This window comes from Esox lucius, chromosome 16 (genome assembly GCF_011004845.1).
Source record: "Esox lucius isolate fEsoLuc1 chromosome 16, fEsoLuc1.pri, whole genome shotgun sequence".
Lineage (NCBI taxonomy): Eukaryota > Metazoa > Chordata > Actinopteri > Esociformes > Esocidae > Esox > Esox lucius.
In genome coordinates, this window is record NC_047584.1 from 25,622,827 (window position 1) to 25,643,227 (window position 20,401).

General features: G+C 44.3%; 1 protein-coding gene across 1 annotated transcript in view; it reads right to left on the minus strand.

Moving 5' to 3' along the window:
• man1a2 (mannosidase, alpha, class 1A, member 2) overlaps positions 1–20,401 on the minus strand; it is a 73,781-nt gene that overhangs the window by 51,279 nt on the left and 2,101 nt on the right. Inside the window, exons 2-3 of the mRNA XM_010880301.5 lie at positions 18,909–19,380; positions 1,769–2,027 (exon numbers count right to left, since the gene is read on the minus strand). Of these exons, the coding sequence (XP_010878603.1) occupies positions 1,769–2,027; positions 18,909–19,222 (573 nt within the window). The 5' untranslated portion in view covers positions 19,223–19,380. The remainder of the gene's footprint in view (positions 1–1,768; positions 2,028–18,908; positions 19,381–20,401) is intronic.

Here is a 20,401-nt window from a genome sequence, read left to right on the forward strand (position 1 = left end):
GCAAAAATTGTAAACTACAAAACTATAAATAACAGATGTAGTGACAACATGCTGCCAAATATATGGTCCACATCTATTCAGTGGAAGAAAAATCAGAAATTCCAAAACCCCGTTTCTGTATGTCGGCATGGTAAAACATGATTGTACTTATACAGAAATGATCAGTGAAATACTGTAGCGGTTTTGGCGAGAGACATATTGTGGTTGGAAGAAACCTTTTCCATATTCGAAGTGTTGCCAGATTGGGAGATTTTCTCCCGAATTAGGTAATTTTTTAATGCGCTTGTGCGGCTCGATTTACAGTTAGGGTAGTACAGAGAAAATAGCATTTTAAAGGCCTGTAAACAGTGGTGAGTCTCCTGCTTCTGCAGGCAGTTCAGGCAACACTGCTGTATCCTCCTCCTGGCTTGTTTGCTTGGTTCACTGTATGTAGCTACTGATGCTAAAAGCCAGCTTGTCCTCAGCTAATCTTTGTCCCTGGCCAGATTAAATACCCGAGAAAAAAAATTAAAATAACATTGTGAAATGTCACACAGGCAATTAACAAATGCTTACGGAAACGTCTGCTCTGGGCAAAAGTATGGTCAACTCATTGCAGTCCGACAGCAACACTGGATACAGGATTGAGTTGTTCGGTCTGCTAGCAATCAAAAACCAAGCATTGTGCAAAACGACTAAAATAAACCATAAAATATACCATTCATTTAAGGTCAGCAGGGTTTGACAGCTATGGTGTGTACAATTCAAATCAGCTGGCTGATTTAATTGCATTGCATCTGATCTGAAACACAGTGCCTCCCTACCTTCTGAAGGCCCTGTAGCAATATTCAGATACAAACGTGAAGTTAAACTAAAGTTATTCTATAGAATACTGACACACAAAGACCGCTCAGCTTATGTGATATTGAAACTGTCAGCACAGTGCAGACCACCACAAAGAAACAAGTCAGTCAATCACTTCTTCTGGTGCGGCGTGACGTTCGGGCTTATTTCTGGAGTCAAGTATAGCAATGACTCTACAATCATAGTACGAGTGTACGACTTGACCAGCAGTCTGTACCCCTGGGGGACCTGGGCTCCAAGGTCAGGCAATGTATAACATCGACATGCTCTTGGGACCCGATGGTGTTCAGGAGGTTCAAGAACCTAGTGAGACACCACAGTAGAAGAACCAACATGACAAAATACAGGCAGACGGGCTGCTCAGTGGAGGGCCACGAAAATGACACCCAATAAAACAAATGGAGGAGAGACCCATGGAGGAAATTGGCCAGGATGGGTTAAACCGGTCGTGAGTGCAACACACACAAGCACCGACTGAGGAGATTGACGACGCGTCTCGCCACATTTCACCAACGCATTCCGCAGCAGCACAACACACGTAGCGTGAAGAAAACACTGCGCTCGGTGGCGGTCGCGGGGGCGTTTAGAGAGATACGACGCTCGCGCTCACAATCACAAAGCAATCAGGCGGCTGCCGCTGTACACCTATGAGATCCCCTCATCCGGGAGGGGATCTCTGATCTATCACCTTGAATTGTAAGTTGTCATCCGGCACCACGGACGTAGCGGCTGAACTATCAGACAGAGATTCCGGACGTCACCGGACGCGTCTCCCCAACCGGTCTCCCTCACCACAAGGCCCGCGGGCCGTGTTAAGGGGTGCAGCATATGTTTTGGACGCTGCCCTTATACTGATGTCTTATCAACCCAAATGCACCCCCCCCCCCCCACCACCACCACCACCACCACCACCACACCGTCTCACCTCTCGGATCTTGTCCCGTTTCTCCTTGACGTCCGGCTCCCCAGGGTCCCCATCGTTGACCCCGACCACCTTGGGCATAGGGACCGGGGGCAGCGGCTTGGGCCCGTCCTTCTTCTTCAGCTCCTGCACCACCTTGCTCTTCTCCGTTTGGATCTCGGCCCGCAGCTCGTCCCGGGACTTCTTCAGCTTCTCCTTGGCCTCCTGCAGGGCACGCTCGTGGTCAGCACGGATTTTATGCCGCAAGCTCTCCTCCTCCTCCCTAACGGGGCACAGTCGGGAGGTCAGCACGCACGTCAGGAAATCACCAGGAACTGAATAGCCTCAGACAGGAAGTAGGAAGTTAACAGACACCAGGCAGGAATAACCAAACAATGCCACTGTACGACAAAGTTAATTAAAATGGCAGAGGAGCGATGTGATGTGCCAATTAAAAGGATTGAAACATTGTCTGCAGGACTTTCTTCCAGACAGGCAGCTGCAACCATGACAATTACATCTTTCAACCACTGTTCTCTTGCATGAGAAAACATCTCTTTTCTCTGGTTCTCAAAACAGTGTCTCTACAACCAGTGGCCAGTTTATTAGGAACATCCATCTAGTGGAACCTGGGGTAGTGGAACCTGAATCTCCTTGCCGATCCCTGATCCTTATCAATTCTAAAATCACAAACGGTGCCATCAGAAGAAAAAAAAATAATCATGTGAAATAAGCCAACAACTATGGACAGAGACCAGCTTTCTAGGACCAAATGACCCGTGTTGTGTGCGTGTTGGCTTAGCTGTAGGGACTCTGGAGATATAGCCTGTGTACCTGACGGCTGAACCATGAGAGCCAGGGGTGTGTGTGTGTGTGTGTGTGTGTGTGTGTGTGTGTGTGTGTGAGAGAGATAGAGAGATAAAAGGGAGAGAGATAGAGTGAACAGGACAGACGCCAGCCATGTCAATGTGCATTAGAACAGCTGCCATACAGACAAACAATAGAGAGTACAACCTGACCCTACAGCATCAAGAGACGGGGGGTAGGAGAAGGAGGGAGGAGAGGGAAAGAGAGAGAGGGAGAGAACAGGAGGGGGAGGAGAGGAAGAGAGAGAGGAGGAGAGGGAAGAGATGGAAAAAGAGGAGAGATGGGGGAGGAGAGGGAAAGAGCGAGAACAGGAGGGAGGGTTAGGGACTAACAGACCCAGGGGTGTCATGACAGAAGACAGGGTAGAAAGCAAAAGGGAGATAAAGGGTGAGAGAGATGAAAGATAACCAAAACGGGGTCAGGAATTGAATGAGGGAATGGAAACGTGCTTTGACGACATTCACCATTACGGCTTAATTCCCTCACAATGAGCCCTCGGGTCAGAACAGAGCAGACAGCTGTACAACCCAGATAGAAGGATGCAGAGGAAGGGCGATGAAGAGTAGATGGGGGAAGAAGAGGGGATGAAGAGTAGATGGGGGAAGAAGAGGGGATGAAGAGTAGATGGGGGAAGAAGAGGGGATGAAGAGTAGATGGGGGAAGAAGAGGGGATGAAGAGTAGATGGGGGAAGAAGAGGGGATGAAGAGTAGATGGGGGAAGAAGAGGGGATGAAGAGGGGATGGTGTGACTAGAGAGGGGATTGGGGAGTTCAGCAATATGCACATTACATTGTAATGTACATTTAACATCAATGTCAGACATTGTTATTCAGAGAGACTTACAGTAGTGAAGGCATACATTTACATACCGGCGCCCATACCGGGACCTTTACATACCGGCGCCCATACCGGGACATTTACATACCGGCGCCCATACCGGGACATTTACATACCGGCGACCATACCGGGACATTTACATACCGGCGCCCATACCGGGACATTTACATACCGGCGCCCATACCGGGACATTTACATACCGGCGCCCATACCGGGACATTTACATACCGGGACATTTACATACCGGCGCCTATTGCTGTCACAATTATTACATAATTGCCTGATCGCAATTATTTGAGCCAGATCGCAATTATCTTTATGACAATCTTTTTGCATAATATTTAGATTGCAAAATCATGTTTCCTATATGAATAAGGGGGTTATATGACACTTTTTAGAACAGTCAAGGAAAACCATGCGAATGAAGTCAGTTTCAATCAGTTATAAACCAGGAGTTCAGCGGAGCGGTTGACAGCTCTGTGGAAAGTTACAGGTGCAGATAATTTACAGAAAGTAATTTGCTTCTTAATTTCAGATTGTTTAAACCCATTTTAGATTTGTTTTGCAATGGAGTGTTGTGATATTGCAACATTATTTGTTAATAGACAAACAACTTTCAGTCACCTTATTGTTGTTAATCGCCAGCTAAAACGTCATCACTGTGAAAGTCTTCCCGACACCCATAACAGGAAATTTACATACCAGGAAGAAACCCTGAATTTTTTTTAAAACTGAGGTCTAACTAAACAGACAAGTAAGAATATATTTGAGTATCTCTCGGAACTAAAGTGTTCCTCCTATAAATTGTTGAATACTCTGCTCTCTATTTTGATTAAAATGTGTAAAAAAAAATAAGAAAAAACCCAAAGGAACTAATTTGCTTTAGGAATGTTTTCAATAGAATGTAGAAATGCCAAAGACTTAACTGATACTCAACAATACAGTAGGAACAGTTGGAGTTATAAATATTACACAGTTTAAATGCTGGATTCATGACATGTCGAACTGAATTGAAATGAAGAGCGGGACATCCTGGTTGAGTGGCAACCGACCCTTCTGGCTTCATACACCCTCTCCACACAGTGCAGATGGGTGCCCTGACACTGCTCAAAAGGTCTATATGAAGGTCCAACGATGACGTGTAGCGCGCCTAAAAGACAAAGACAATCCCCACCCCGGCTCATCACTGTCGTACAGTTAGAGGCCTGACACGGTTAACGTAATGGCTTAAAATGTCCAATCTAAGTGAGGGGATGAAGAGGGTATGCTCATCACACAGAGCATTTGCTAAGCACTCTTTGGGGTAATATCGGCTATGATATCTGCTACGATCGCCTATGCTGTAATGAAGAAAACACATACGCCAGTTGGTAAGTCTGGGTCAATAGATAAGCTGCATTGGGTTTTGGATGGAATATTAGAATTGGCCCCTAAGATGGGAACAAGGAGAATGAGACCATGAGGACGGACTCAGTGATCACGGTAACAGCCGATACAACCGCACCGGTAACAGCCGATACAACCGCACCGGTAACAGCCGATACAACCGCACCGGTAACAGCCGATACAACCGCACCGGTAACAGCCGATACAACCGCACCGGTAACAGCCGATACAACCGCACCGGTAACAGCCGATACAACCGCACCGGTAACAGCCGATACAACCGCACCACACCTGTCTGCTCTCGCAGTGGAGTCAGTTCTAAACACACACACACAATCCTCACTATCGTGTAAAAACATTTCCTATCAATTAAAGTCTGCAAACGGACGCAAGCGCTGACATGAATATGCATGAATCTTTTGATGCCAGCGTTACATAAGAAGTGTGCTGCTGATATTTAGGACATGGAGAGGGGAAAGACCCACATTGTGGAACCTATACGGTTGTCAGGACATGAAAGGTCGCTGGTTCAATTCCCCGATACGTCAAGGTGAACTAGACGGACAGGCATTTGGACCAACAGACGCTCGATCTCAATGTTTGCATTACACTCACTAAGCAGATGCTGTCAGAGCAACTTACACGAGCAGTTAGCGTTAAGCACCTTACTCAAGAGCACAATGAGAGATTTTCCACCTAGTTGGGTCAAGGATCTGAACCAGAAACTTTTTTTCTACCTGCCCAAAACTCCAACCCTAAGGCCATCTGTTGCCCCATAATCGTCTATAACCACACGAATCCCTAAAATAACAGGTCTTATATCACTACTTACATAACGCCGGTATTAAAACATTCATACACAAACAACGCGTGTGTCTGTCTGTAGACTTCACCCGATTGAAATGTATTTTAAACAACAACGAGATCTGCACGTGTATACCTAAATGTTTAGTCTATTTGGGCTTTAGGGTATTTTGTTACTGCGTTTTCTTTGTGGGAAAAAAACGTGGGCTTGAATCATATTCATCTTTAAGAACGGCCTCACAAATAGGCAGTAAAACATGATATTTAGTAGTGGATTGTGTTTTTGTGTGTATCACGTCAGGCAGCGTGAAACGAGAGAGGGTATTTTCAGCCCACAACGTTCTCTCAAGTATCTTGGGGACGGACCCATGAGAAGACCAGGATGACGATAGACTACACCAATATTACTGCAACATGTTAACACACAGCACCGGGCCTAATGGCTGCACAAACACCATTGCAGTAATGGAATCATCCTAAAATCTGCTGCTACCTAGCTCTTTCTTGCGCTCTTTTTCTTTCCCTCTCTCTCTCTCTCTCTCTTTCAACACTTTCTATTTGCTACTCTCTCTCTGGCTCGCTACTTTCTCTCCCCCTCTCTCCTCCTCAGAGCCATTCTCAAAGTCGCTCCAGCGTCACAGCGATTTCATGCGAGGCTCATAATGTCAAACAGGCAATTAAGAGCATGTCAACAACTGCCTGACTCAATTATCTTGACAAAGACGTGAGCCCAAGCCCAAGTAATGCCCCCCCACCCCAACATTTCCTTCCCTACATGAGACCAGAGAAATTGCGCCCACCTTCCTGATTAGTGCCTCCAGTCATGTGCAACATCATAATCACTTCCTGGTTTCATCATTAGCCTATTCCAATAGCATCACACGTTCCAGGGGCGCCTGGTGCTCGATCTGTGAAAACAGCCATCATCAGCAATGGCAACATTGGAACGCTGAACGTTCTTCTGAAAATAACCCTAACCATGGAAACAGTGACTGGACTCACAGAGGCAGAGTGTATCCATGGTAACGCAAGAACACTTGAAACCGGTCCACGAGACAAGTTTGTCAAGTCTACACCCTCAATAAAATTGCCTAATAACGCTGGCCAAAAAAACCCAGCTGCGTTTCAGAGAGGATGTTTCAACAAAAACAATAGGGAGAGAAGAGGCAACGAGGAACTGGTGGCTTCTCCACAGCTTCAGTAAGTTCATGTAGGTCCTTAGTTCTCCAGCTTTACCTAATCAGTTGACACACGTTCTTCTAATCTTGAGAAACTTCAAACCTGAACTCTAACCCAGAAATCTGTGTTCCCTATCCCTTAGCCCTAAAACGAACCTCAATAACCTAAACATTGTCTAAACTTCACCTAGTCCTAACCCCTAAACAGCAATAAAAAGTAATAAAATCCTAATTATGCCAGCTAAACTAAAGTTTTTTTTTTCCACTCAACCTAATCCCTTAATATGAAGAAATCCTATTTTCCAGGTTTTACCATCTTTGTTGGTCAAAATCGTATATTTCCCCAAATCTAAACACGGTAGTCAGGAGAGCTGGGCCACTGGTTCTATTCCCCAAGGCCAAATAACTTTTTAGACAGGGGGGGAGCACTCATTCCCCGGGATGGCACTATTTCTCTGCCTCTCTGAGGTCTGTGGTACAGACGCCCACGGCAGTATGACTTACTGTGGAGAACAGCAGACTACTTAGCTGCCCTAGTGAGAATGAGAGAGTGAGAGAGAGTGAGAGAGAGAGTGAGAGCATCCTCTATGGCACTACTCAGCATGACCATTAGGCTTTGATCAGTGCTCATTCTCTGGCAGACGAAAGCCAACCAGAGGAAGTGAGAAGGGTCTCATAAGAGCCTGAGGTTCCAATGCAGTATTTAGCAGATGAGCCAGAGATGCGATAACATGGATCCTTTCAAAAAAATAAAAAAAACAGCCACGGATGGAAGTCTCACATTCTCCAGCTTCCATTTCCTGGAACCTAAAAAGACGCCCGGAAAAGCAATTTAACAACATCATGAATTTGTGCTATTAGAAAACAAACAAACAGAAGAAGAAAACAGTATGCAGTACTACAGCACCTCATTAGGACTAAGTAATTTGAGTCCTTAATCCCCATATCCTCCAACCAGCCCCCCACCCCACCCCAATAATGGCCCGTATGATCCTTTGTGCCCTCATCCCACAGTGTTATTTGGTCATGTTCCATCCTTCCATCTGTCAAGGCCCAGATGACATCAGCCCGGATGCACGGTGGGTTTAGAATGTTTCCTCGTGGTCATCCAGCCCTCGACCAGCCATATGGTCTATAAATGAGGATTGGGGACGAACGGTTAAGCCTACAGTTCTCTCCCCCTCTCCTCCCACTTTCCTCTTCAGCATTTCCAAGGTGGCGGGGAGTAAAATCGACAAACAGAGATTTATTTCACAGCGGCGTGTCGAGCTGGCGTTGACAAAACCAACAAGCAGAGGGAGGGAGGGAGGGAGGGAGGGACGGAGGTACAGGAAGACGCTGAGAGAGTGAAAGGCAGCACCATCTCCAAACGCAGAGGCGCTGGTTTTGGAGGTTGACACGAACAACGTAACGCCATGAAACGCTTCCCCTGCCACACAGGTGAGCCTCACCCGCGGAAATTACATTGTCCATTGATGTCCTGCGCCGCTTAAAATCACCCGCGCCACAGCATCAATGATGTCTGGCGGCTCCGAGGGTTTGATGGCTGATTCACACCTACCACCCCCCCATCACACATCTACCCCTCTCATTGCGCCGGGGTCTTGGGAGTGCAGCCATCTTCTCTGGTTCCTGATCATGTTTACTTTGAGAACAAGTCATTTGCTCAGGAAATCACGCCCACGCTCCACTCATTTGGAACAGTTTCCTCCTCACTGAGGAATACATGAATTCCAAGCAGATGGAGGAGCTGTTAAAAATACCACAAGGTGGAGAATGTCCACTGTGTTCAAGGTTATCAAGTCCACTTTGGTGTGTCAAACAAGATTAAGATGACATAATGGCTTTACAATCCGGAGGAGCCCAAACCAATGGCATTAAGATAATACACAAAGAAAAATCCTTCATCCAAGTGACAACTCAAATTTCGCATCTTGGTGCTCAGAAAAATCGTTGTTTCCACACAGCTCTCTGATGAAACCCATTGATCTAGGCCAGAACAGTGGCAAGTCATTGGTTGGAATTTGCTCCGTGTCAAACTGCACTCAAGAGAAAGGGCCCTCCTGAGAACAACAGCACTGACTGAAGCACAAGCCTCGCTTTCTCTTGCCTTTAAGTAGAAAGGTCTGACAGAGATCGTGAATAACGTGGTCGTGAGGCAAAGCGGTTTTCACCCGTCGTCGTGCGACACCTCCCCACCCTCCACTTCGCTTTTCTCCTGCTTCACCGTGTGTTCCTCAAAGCCGCTTCCGGCCGTAGACTTCCTGACCCCATTTCCCCCATGACCCACTTGGCGTGCCGTAGAGCAAGCCACAGTGTAACGAGCTGATGCCCTCTCGGCTCCGCAGTCACCGGGTGTGTAATGACATCCTCCCCTGGCTGCTCAGCCACTGTTCCAGCTGGTCATCTGAGCACCCGACGTTAAGGCCCTCACGTCGCATACAAAGGATGTACCTCCCAAAGAAAAGCAGCACAACGGCATATCGGTCGATGCCATCAGTCAGTTGTGCCATTTAGGAACAGTACTAGCCTATATTTAAGAACACATCACAGCCTACCCTCTTAATTAATACACTGCACGGCAGGGAGGTATTTAATGGCATTGCAGTTGAGTGACTATTCTTGTTTAAACATAAAGGCCCAAGGCTTTCACTTAATTTGTGTCGAGGCTTAAACAACTAAAATTACTCAAAAGAAATTAAAATAAAACGCTGCCAGACATCCATCTCAAACAAATTCCTCTCCAAGAAATGAGCCCAATAACATATCGGTAAATTAATGCAGGCAGGTGTGATATTTAACAACAGGCATTAGGCCTATCAATCCCTGGAGCCTAACCGATGCAGAATAAGGACTGGGCAGAATCGTTCACATTGGACTAATCATCAGCCAGATTACAACATCCAACTCTTAACATGATCTTGCTGCTAGTTAGCAACATATCGACAACTTGATATCCCTACGAAACATTCCACTACTAAAACAGTTTACATCTGACCGCTGTTTCCGCTGCGTTCAATTTACCGAAAGAAATCCTCCCCGCCACACAACACCGTTCGTAAGGGTATTTAGCTCGTAATCACTGTAGCACTGTAATCGTAGCCAACAATAACGTTCTATGCAGACGATCTGAACGAGTATTATTCTACAGACGTCCTCGCCACGCGCAAAAGAAGTCATAACATTCCGACCAGGCGCGAAACAACTCTTCCAGAGTGTGCCTATTCGGCGAGGAGTCGCCTAAGGAACGCACGACCAAAGGTACCATTCGTTCGTTTGCTAGCTTGTTTTGCTGAACGGTTTGAGTCACCCCTGTCCAATCAGAAGTCTTCTGTGTTTTCACGTCACCTTTAAGGTTTTGCCTCAGTTCGCTTGGAACTTCGACGGAGCAGGGGATAGAACAAGTATTTGGTACTAGGTAATATCCTAATTTTTGGCCAGTGGAAAAGAAAAAAGGCGAAGTGTGTAGAGCCGAGTCGAGCTGGTACTAAGCGGTGGAAAAGCTCCCAAAGCGAGGCGAGTACAGGTCAGCCGGTACCATGCTGTAGAAAAGCGTCATAGTAAACACTTGAGAGAAGACTATGATTTGTAACACAAATAAAAAGGAAATAAAACGTTTTTGAACAAAAGAGTAAGGTGGCCGATATTAGGGGTCGTATTTCTTAGCCACGTCGCTAACCAAATGTCGGAAAACATTAATATCTCCACTGACATTTCTGAAATGCTAATTAATGACATGCCAGTTAACATCTGCATGTCACTAATGATCACTAAACATTGACAACTTGATCAAAGTATTACTAGACACAAGTATTTTTTTATGTGGACCATAATGCTTTGTCAAGATCTGTAAGCTAGTAAAAAAAAAAAAGAATCATTAGTGAATAATATGTCAATATCATGAACCAATCATTGAGTTGGTTTACTAGCAAAATTCCTGGATTCCGTGATTCAAACCTCCTCCTCCATTTTGCTGACTTTATAGCGCTTATTTGGACAAAAACAAAATAACCCGTTGTGTTATCAAATCAAAATCAAGCTCTGTAATCATTTGCTTTGTTTTCTTGCCTAGCACTAATGGACTGTAGACTGCAGCTCCTGTCGGATTGCCAGGCTTAAGTGCTGCCCCTGCCAGCCGCGGTATCCACCGCTTTCCCGACCACGTGTTCGAGAGAGCCTTGCGTTCCAGTCAGACACACAAAACGAGTCTCTCTCAAGTGAGCCTGGTCATGGCCATTAGGGAGCGGAGACCGCCGTACGCTGACAGAGACAAACTCAAACAGGCGCTGACGTACCGAATGGCGTCACTCACCCACCCTACAGTACCCAGCTCTGCTCTGACACGCTGTCATCACTCTAAGCAATGAGCAGAAACCTGGAGTACCACCTCCCGCATTCGCCCCTCCTCTTCAAGGGGATCTGAGCTGACCAGACCCGGTCTGGGACGGTGTATGTGGTGCGTGTGTGTGTGGCTTTTCAGCAATGTGCCCAGTATTAATGGCTTCTTGTGTTCGAGGCATGTTTTTCTCTAGGGCTTTGTCTAGTAGTCAACCTCTTTCAAACATGTTTACAACCAAATATATCAGGATGGCCAAGTCCCATTTAAAGTACAAGTGACATTAGGACTCCAGTCTAATTTGTTTGACTAATGGCAGCCAGTTATCAGTAAATGCAGAGCTTTGGTAGATCATGATGAAAAGCTAACTGCACAGGTTTTCCAGTTATCACATCATTTCATTCTGCTAGATAACGCGCTAGAATATCAAAGTAATATGCTATCAAAGACGGCAAAATTTTGCTATCTCTGTAGATATTTAAGTAACTCAACACCAACGCTGCTTGTCCACGGGAATTTGCCTCTGGTAAAAAAAAAAATTGTACATGAATATCCATTGAGCGACGAGCTCGTCTCAATATGCACAAGTTAACAAAATATATACTTTATGACAATGGATGGATGAATGTGTTCCAGGTAAGTACTTGCTGATTCTGCAATCTGGAGAGCAAGTCATTGTTTTAAAAGCATTATGAAACGTGAGTGTTAACCCCAATCACCATTAAGATTTTTAGGTTTTGTAGACTACTTGGAAAGCAAAATCCTGGTGAGACAACATACTTTACCAATACACAATAGGCTTTCCCCAAATGTAATCACGTGTGTCTGGGGTTGGTTTACCCATTGAAATGCCATGAAGATTCATTTGTTACCTTTAAATAAATTTGTTTTATGACCCGTAGACACAATACAAACATGGCATTGGAAAATGCCAGCAAGACTAAAAAGAATGTCTACGGTCATCCCAATGGGGATGAGTAGAATTGCATCAAATGTGTAATAAAGTAGCTAACTGATCGCAAACACCAGTTGTATAGACAGAGCTTATGTTTGACTCCAGAGCCTTAGGAGCCCGGAGGAGAGTAAGGACAACTAGGATCATGAGATCTTTTTGGGTCATAAGTGAAAGCAGATGCCCAGCTGTTCCCACACCATGTACATTATTCATGGACAGCCAGCTAGACTAAACCTCCTACAGGGCATTCGGAAATTATTCAGACCCCGACACTTCCATATTTTGTTACATTACAGCCTTATTCTAAAATTAATGGGGGGGGGGCTACTACATTTAATCTGCACACAATACCCCATAATGAAAAAGAAAACCTTTATAAAATAAAAATACATTATATTAAGAAGAAAATACTTTTTACATTATTATATAAGAGTATAAGTATTTAGCATAAAGCACCTTTGGTAGCGATTATGGCCTTCAGTCCTTAGGTGTGACGCTACAAGCTGAGCACACCTGTACTTGAGGATTATCTCCTATTCTTCTCCGCAGGTCCTCTCAAACTGTCAGGTTGGATGGGGGACATCACTTCACAGCCATTTTCATGTCTCTCCAGAGATGTTTGATCGGTTTCAATCCCGGGCTCTGGCTGGACTACTGAAGGATATTCAGAGTTGTCCAGAAGCCACTCCTGCGATGTCTTGGCTGTGCGCTTAAGGTTGTTGTACTGTTGGAAGGTGAACCTTCACTCCAGTCTTAGGTCCAGAGCACCCTGGAGCAGGTTTTCAATCAAGGATCTGTATGTAATTTGCACGGTTCATTTTTCCATCAATCCTGATTAGTATCCCAGACCCTGGTGCTGAAAAAAATCCCCACAGCATTATGCTGCCACCCCATGCTTCAACGTATAGATGGTAGTGGCCAGGTGATGAGCACTGCTTGGTTTTCTCCAGACGTGACACTTGGCTTTCAGGCCAAATAGTTCAATCTTGGTTTCATCAGACCAGAGAATCTCTTTAATCATGGTCTGAGGGTGCATTTAGGCAAACTGTAAGCTTGAAGTGGGGTGTTTTTCCTTTACTGAGGAGTGGCTCAAGTCTGGCCACTCTACCATAAAGGCCTGATCGGTGGATTCACCGTACCTCACGGTGTGGCATAGCAAAGGGCATCTGACTAAGTTAATGTGGATTTTTTTTATTTTTATACATTAGACAAAAGAAATTGAAAACCTGTTCTTGATTTATCATTATGGGTTGTTGTGTATACATTGATGAAAAATATTGAATCTAATTTAGAATATGGCTGGAATGTAACAAAATGTGGAGAAAGTGACTGGTGCTGAATACTTTCCAAATAACATGAACGCATTTTATAATGATCATGTGCACACCTAGCTACTGTACCTAATACAACTAAACCAATGCTACTACAAAGCTGTCACTATCAGCAGTTTCCATGCACTCACAGACATAATAACATTGCACACACTGTTTATTCATCATGCTCTCTGTTTTGTAAACACACCTAGGCAGCTGGCAAGCTATAAAGGTTAATAGTCAATTCAAAACTTTTGGAAACACTGTGGTGCTCAATTATAACACAGATAAATGCATTGCGGTTAACTGTAGTGAATTAGGTTCCTGACCAAAATAGCTACTAACTTGGACTAGCTAATAAGCTAGTCTACCTAAATCTGCAGAAAACAATCTTAGCAGTAATTCACAAGATCAGTGTGAAGATCACCATGTTTACAAGGCATCACCATTACATTCCAGGCAAAAACTTAATGCCAGCTAGCATTTACTAACATATCACTTTCAGATAGGAACTGCAGGAATGTTGAAGTATTGAATCTGAAAACAATATGTTAACATTTACATTGTCCCCATCGATGTGGAGCCATCTAAAGGACCACACACAAACAAATGAAGGAGAAAAGCTAATATGAAACAATGTAAACAAGGTGGAAATTATTTTGAAGAGCAAACGTTATTTGTGCCATTTTACATCCACCAAAGAAGTTCTGCACATCAGCGATTGGAATCTCTGAAGTTTGACAACATCAGAGGGGCCCCCTCGGCTCTCAAACTATATGGATCCCACTGGACTGTCGCTCCATCTGTTGGAAGGACCCAAAACGCTCCACTCAAGCTGAACATTTACATAGAGCGCGTTTAGACATTGTTTAAACAACACTTGTCCAGATGTGTTTTTATTTATTTTTTTGTGGCTTCCCAACAACAAAAGTTACCCATTTCTGATCAGGTAATTTTCTGAGCAGGAGTTCATATGTCACTGATCATTCCACTCTTATACACACTACGCGAGACCATGTCTATGGACCTCAGTTGCCGTGGGGAGTGTCTGTCTGGAAAGAGTAACAGAACCTCGGGAAGGTAGCGCGCGACAATCACGATTTCAACCTTTTCACACAATATTTATCTTCATCGCAAATCTGTCTGCAAGTCTCATTCATCCATAGCCAACTAACGTAGTGTAAATAAGGTCATAATGTTGTTATTAATAAGTCAGTTCACATATACACATATGTAAACTCAGAGCATTAAAAAAAAAGCTACGGAAAATGCAACAGACGCTGAATAAATCATGATCACAACTTAATATATCATTATTGATGATTATTACTGACGGTTATATTATTTTAAAATAATAACAAGTAATGTCCGCTGTAGAGGCCTGCCGTGCTCACCATGAGAGATCCCTGAGAAACGACAGCCTCTCACCATGGATGCAACCCAGTGACTAAGCTGCCTTGGCACAACACGTAGCGCCGCCAGCGTTCAAACTGTCTGCGAGCGTGCAGCTGTGCACTGCACGAGGAGCAAAGACATCCGGCACAGCTTAGAGACAAAACAAAAGGGGAAATGACACATTGGTAGCTGATCGGATGAAAACAACATGTTAAAAGGGAAATTCTGCTAATGCTCATATTAAAAGTCCATTAATTTGTCACGTGCCTTCAAAATCTTGTCGTTGTAAGCAAACCGCAATACCCAGAATCAATAGGAATTTCAATTTCCCTCTCCAGTAAGAATTGTACAAAGTTGAATGTATTGTAGCACAAACATTCCCCTTCTGCACTCAGTTGGCTGGAACAGGAGCGAAGTCTTTCAGCGCCCATTGCTCGCCAGTCTCGCTGCCTCAAATCATCTCCTGTGATTTTTCACTTAAGTTAATAGGGCTGTATGACCCCATGTTAAAGACCAAACACGTTTGTCATCCTGCTCTTGTATCTTGGAATTATCAGAAGCTGCCATTGTTCGGCAAGCCCACCTTCAGGAGTGGGAACACAATGGGACTAGGAAGTAAGGCTCCCAAAAGGCTGTAGTCTTCACAACACCTTAATGACTTTAGCCTATGTTTTTAAATTGGGAAATCCATTTACAAGCACTGGAATGCTGTTGGCGCCCAGGAACAAATATAATTGATCAGGGGAATAGGCTTTCATTGCCACAATTGTTATCTGACTTGGAGATCAATAAATGGATATTTGTTTAAATGGATATTTGCCTACTGACAGAAGAGGCAGTTAAGTTAAAAGATTAAAGGTATTTAAAAAAAAATAATTCATACAACTATATAAATTGATTTTAGGACCAATTCACTGTAGATTTGGATTGATTGGTGCCCCTGTAGAGCAATGCTCCCATATCTTAAAGACTGGAACCATGGATCAATACCTATTTGTGAATCATTACATCCAGTGTTCATGAGTATGCATGTGTATTAAAGTGTTCACACACACTAAATATGATAAATCAGCAAACTGGTGTGTCAGCCTTAACTATGATTCAGAGGCCCTAGCCTGCAATGCCAAATGAGAGGGAGGACAATGCCTCATCTACTCAGCTAACAGACTAAGAACGTGTTTAGACTACAACAACTGTACTTCATTTAAATAACATTTACATAATGTGTAAACACCTTTCCATTCCCACTATAAAACGAGACTCTCCCTGGGCCAGAGGTATGCCGTGACGCTCAACACACACGCCCTTTCGCCTGTTGACATGGTATAACTCACCATGTTGTTTACCTGGTAGCTAACATGGCCCTCTCCAATGAATAAGTGCTGTTGCTGGGGCCTGTAAAATTGTTATGGCACCAGTGCCTCAAAAAGGCATTTAAATTGCTTCCCATCAACAGTTTTCTGACTCTGTTCATACATGGACTTAAGTATGTCATGACACCACTCATTCCACACCAGCACAAACGTCCAGGTAAAACGATCAGCGTGGAAAGCCTCTACGTCCAAATGACCAGACCAGAACACGTGAAGGGGTTAACTAGTGCCATGGTAATAACCTGATCATTGGCGATCCATTCTGGGGGATGAGGCAGTTTATGTGATTACATTTTACCTGTGGCTTATTTCAACCGCAGCCCAGTCATTGGGTTTCCTCTGGCAGAGACTGATGCATCGACTACAGGAGAGCAGCACACAGACTCGGTTTGGAGGGACATTTTCAAATCGTGAAATTGATTCAAAACCCTGGAAAGAGTGACTCATGCATGATGACACTTGACATGGGAGAAGAATATGTTGCTTATTCCAATAACTGAATAATTGTTGTCTTGTGCAATGGTTTGACCTCGATGTTATGAACAACTTGAGGGCTACTCAGAAACACATTATTACTCTCTCAAAGTAATTTACTGAACACAGAATAGGGCAGATGACTAGATGTGTCGACGGATATAAAAACAAACTGCCTGAAAACATACGGTACCGAGCAGCACATCTAAACAATGTAAAATGCGTCAGTACAGATGTTCATTGGCAGCGCATGACGGGCAGCTTGCCCAGTTTTTCAATAAAGCCTCGACAGGTGGGACAACGTGGTGATGTCAGTGGTTCTCGGCCACCTGACAACCGCTCAACCAGCCTCAGTCTAAGATGAGAAAATAGAAATCTGTCCCATTATTGGAGTGACGCCATCGCTGTTGACCGCACTGGAAAATGTAGCCTGCGTGGTGAATTGTCACAATGTAGCCCAAAACAGAAGGACCACACAGCTGGCAAATTAGTCCCCGGCAGGGAATTGCAGTTTTATGCTGGCTGTCTGAAAACGCATCAAGGCCGACATGATTCCTCAACTCATCTTTATAACATTCAACTCAATCCTTGTAATAAATAAATCACGAACAAGCTCACTGACTGAAATAAATACAAATAGAGGTATCGATTCATGAGTATGATTAAAGTATACTGAAATCATTTCAAGCGGTAAGTAAATTACATTTAACTCATCCAAGGACTTTTTCAATTCAATATTGCTGGCACAAAATCAGACACCCCTCAGAAAGAAAAAAGACATCCAACAGAGTAGAGAACATGGAGTGCCAAGCCAGATGTCTAGCTAAACAGCAAAACGTGGTTATGGGAGTATTCGTGCAATAATCTTCACGTAGATGAAGATGAACACATATCCCACCCCCTCCAATGATCAAACTCCCCTAGGCATGTCCCAGGGACCAAGTAAGTCCCAAAAGTACCAATTCATTCTGAGACCTCCATTCACCCTCTTCGGTTGCAAACTCACCCATCTACTGTCAGAAACGGAAACATTGCTAAAAACTTTCAATTTAAGAAATCCAAAATGGTGACAGACTCCCGCAGTTTGTCACACTGACTTGCACCACTTATTTCTCATCACAGACATCAAACAACAATAAACATTATTTGGGGCACTCCACCACAATCTTTGGCAAGTTCTGACAAACAGAACAGGGAGGGGGGGGGGGGGGGGGGGTGAGCACTGAGAGGTTCCAGCTGAGCGAGAGGAAGAGGGGGGAAAAAAAGCGTTTAGCACTTATTGGGCTCCACAACTAATGACTGTTTCCACTGATGTTTGCACCTGTAGGGACAAATCCACCTGACCCACCTCTCCATTAGACAACCTGCAGCAAACAGGGACGGCTTTCTGTGGTAACATACAGGTTAAACGAATCATTAGCGGTCTAAAATGGGTGACACACATTACATAAGAGGCAAGCCAGTTACTAAAATCGTATAATGCTAGTAATGCCCTACTTTAATTCTGTGTGAGACACTTATCCACCCTAGCAGGTTCCCTGCAGAGCCCACTGAAAGAATTAGGAATAAACACCACGCTTCTGCTCTTCATGCTGAGAGTAAGTGAGTGTGTGCATGTGTGCGTGTGGTGTATTCACCAGTTCTATGAGTTGAGCCCAGTCCGTAGACAGCTGAAGTCAGGCCGCGATTGCAACATCTTTTTACAATGTGCTCCAGTTTTTCCTCCCCAAGAAAACCAGGATCACATCAACTCCAGTAAAATGTCAGGGATATACCAACTGCCCACAAAGCTATTAACCAAAGGCCAGGCATGAGAATCAATGGAAAGATCTCAATAGCACACTTCTGGTCCCATCCCCTCTGACCTTCTCCAAGAAACACATTTTGAAGAGGAAATGAGGAGAGAAGATGCATGGTCTATGAAATTAAGAATGGTGAATTAAAATAAAGGTTAGAGGAAGCTCTCAGAGTGCAGGTTTTAGTGATCATCCCTAACCCCTAAGTGTTTCTCACCTGTATAAGAAAGGTTACATTAAAGAGAAGGGGTTAATATTCCATAAACCCCACTAAGTGGTTGAGGTCTACACAATGGAGCAGAGGGGAAAAGAGGTTGCATGTTTAGATAAAAAGTAAAAATGTGGCCGAGAGCAAACTGATTCGGCGTGAACTGTCATCCAGTGCATTTAAATCCAGTGTAAACCAGAGGCATTATCCCTCAGACAGGTGTGCCGGCCTCAGCCTCTCACCTGTGCCGGTGCTCGTCGTGGCCCCCCTGACCGTGAATGACCACCTGTCCACCGGGATGCTTAGCCCCCTTGGGCGCCTCGATGTGGGGGATGAGCACATCCTCCAGGCCCAGGTCGAAGCGCTTGTGCTTCGAGTTGTCCGGGAGGAAGAAGAAAGCCCCGAAGCACAAGGTGATAAAGGCACTGAGGATGAGGAGCAGGATGAACTTCTCCGAGAGCCTCAGGGTGGCTCTGTGGTGCGGGAAAGAGGAGGCGCCGGGCGACAGGTTGGGGATCCGGCGGCCAGACAGCGGCAGTAGAGCCGGCGTGGTCATGGCGGACTGTGGAAGGTTACTCGGGGTCGGACAAATGTCACGGCTGCGTTGTCTGCCGCTTTATTATCTCATCCCTGCAGCCGGCACGTTTCCAGAAATGAAGTATCGGGGGACCCTCAGTGAAGTGACGGGGTGACGGCAACTGAGTGACTTTTATTCTGAAATTCAAGGAGAGAGTAATTAAGAAAGAGCAGAGAACACATTGTTAGTGGGTCTTTGTTGAAAGCAACCAAATCCTTCATAATAATGAACTGCTGCTGAGCTAGCTTCAATGTGCGCTACTCATATTAGCTAATTTGAGTAGCACACATTGAAGAAAAAAAAAAAATACTTTTCAGATTGTATTATTACAGCCGGCCAACTTGCCAGGCAATCATTAAGTTAGAGAAAGCACATTGAGAAAGCGCCCATTACTGCGTTGGGGGAGAGGGAAAATATTAGACAGCCAAGTTTGGCTGTAACTATGGGCAAATCTAGATTATGCCAATAATACCATGTCTTCAGCCTAAAATAAAACTAAACTTTTCTGTTTATTACATTTGTCCCAGGTTAGCTAATGTGTGTCAGTGGAACAGTTACCATTCCTTATCATAGGCTAATGGAAAATGAGACGTATTGTGCTTGGGAAGCCAACTTCAACATGCTCATAACAGTTCAGTTTCCCCCAATGATCATCAACCTTCCACCATGGGAGGTGCAAATCGGAGATCAATGCTTCATAACACACGTGTCTGCCATTCTTGACAATGTTTTAAATGTTTGAGCTATGCAAAAGTTAAAATTTTCTTGAATGCCAGCAGGCTTGTAGAAATGTATTGTAGAAACAATTTTACAAAACTTTTTTCAAGCCTTATTTTAATGATTTTACCCATCCAATCCTAAACACTCATAATCCCAACGCATTCCAATGACGTTAGAGTTAAATGGGAATATTTCTGATCAAAACTACTAGCTTCCTTTCAGTTTTACCATTTAACGTCGAAACAAAGCACATTCTTTGCAAAAGGCAAAAAGGTCGGCAATAATATTTTCATGCATTAATGCTGCATTTGAGGTAAGAGTTTTTGCTGAATGAGCCCGTACAGTACACGTGCAGCCAACGTTCAATTCTTTAAACCAACATATTTTCATATGTTAAGGCTATCCATTAAAACGTTCATCCACAATATCTAGATAAAT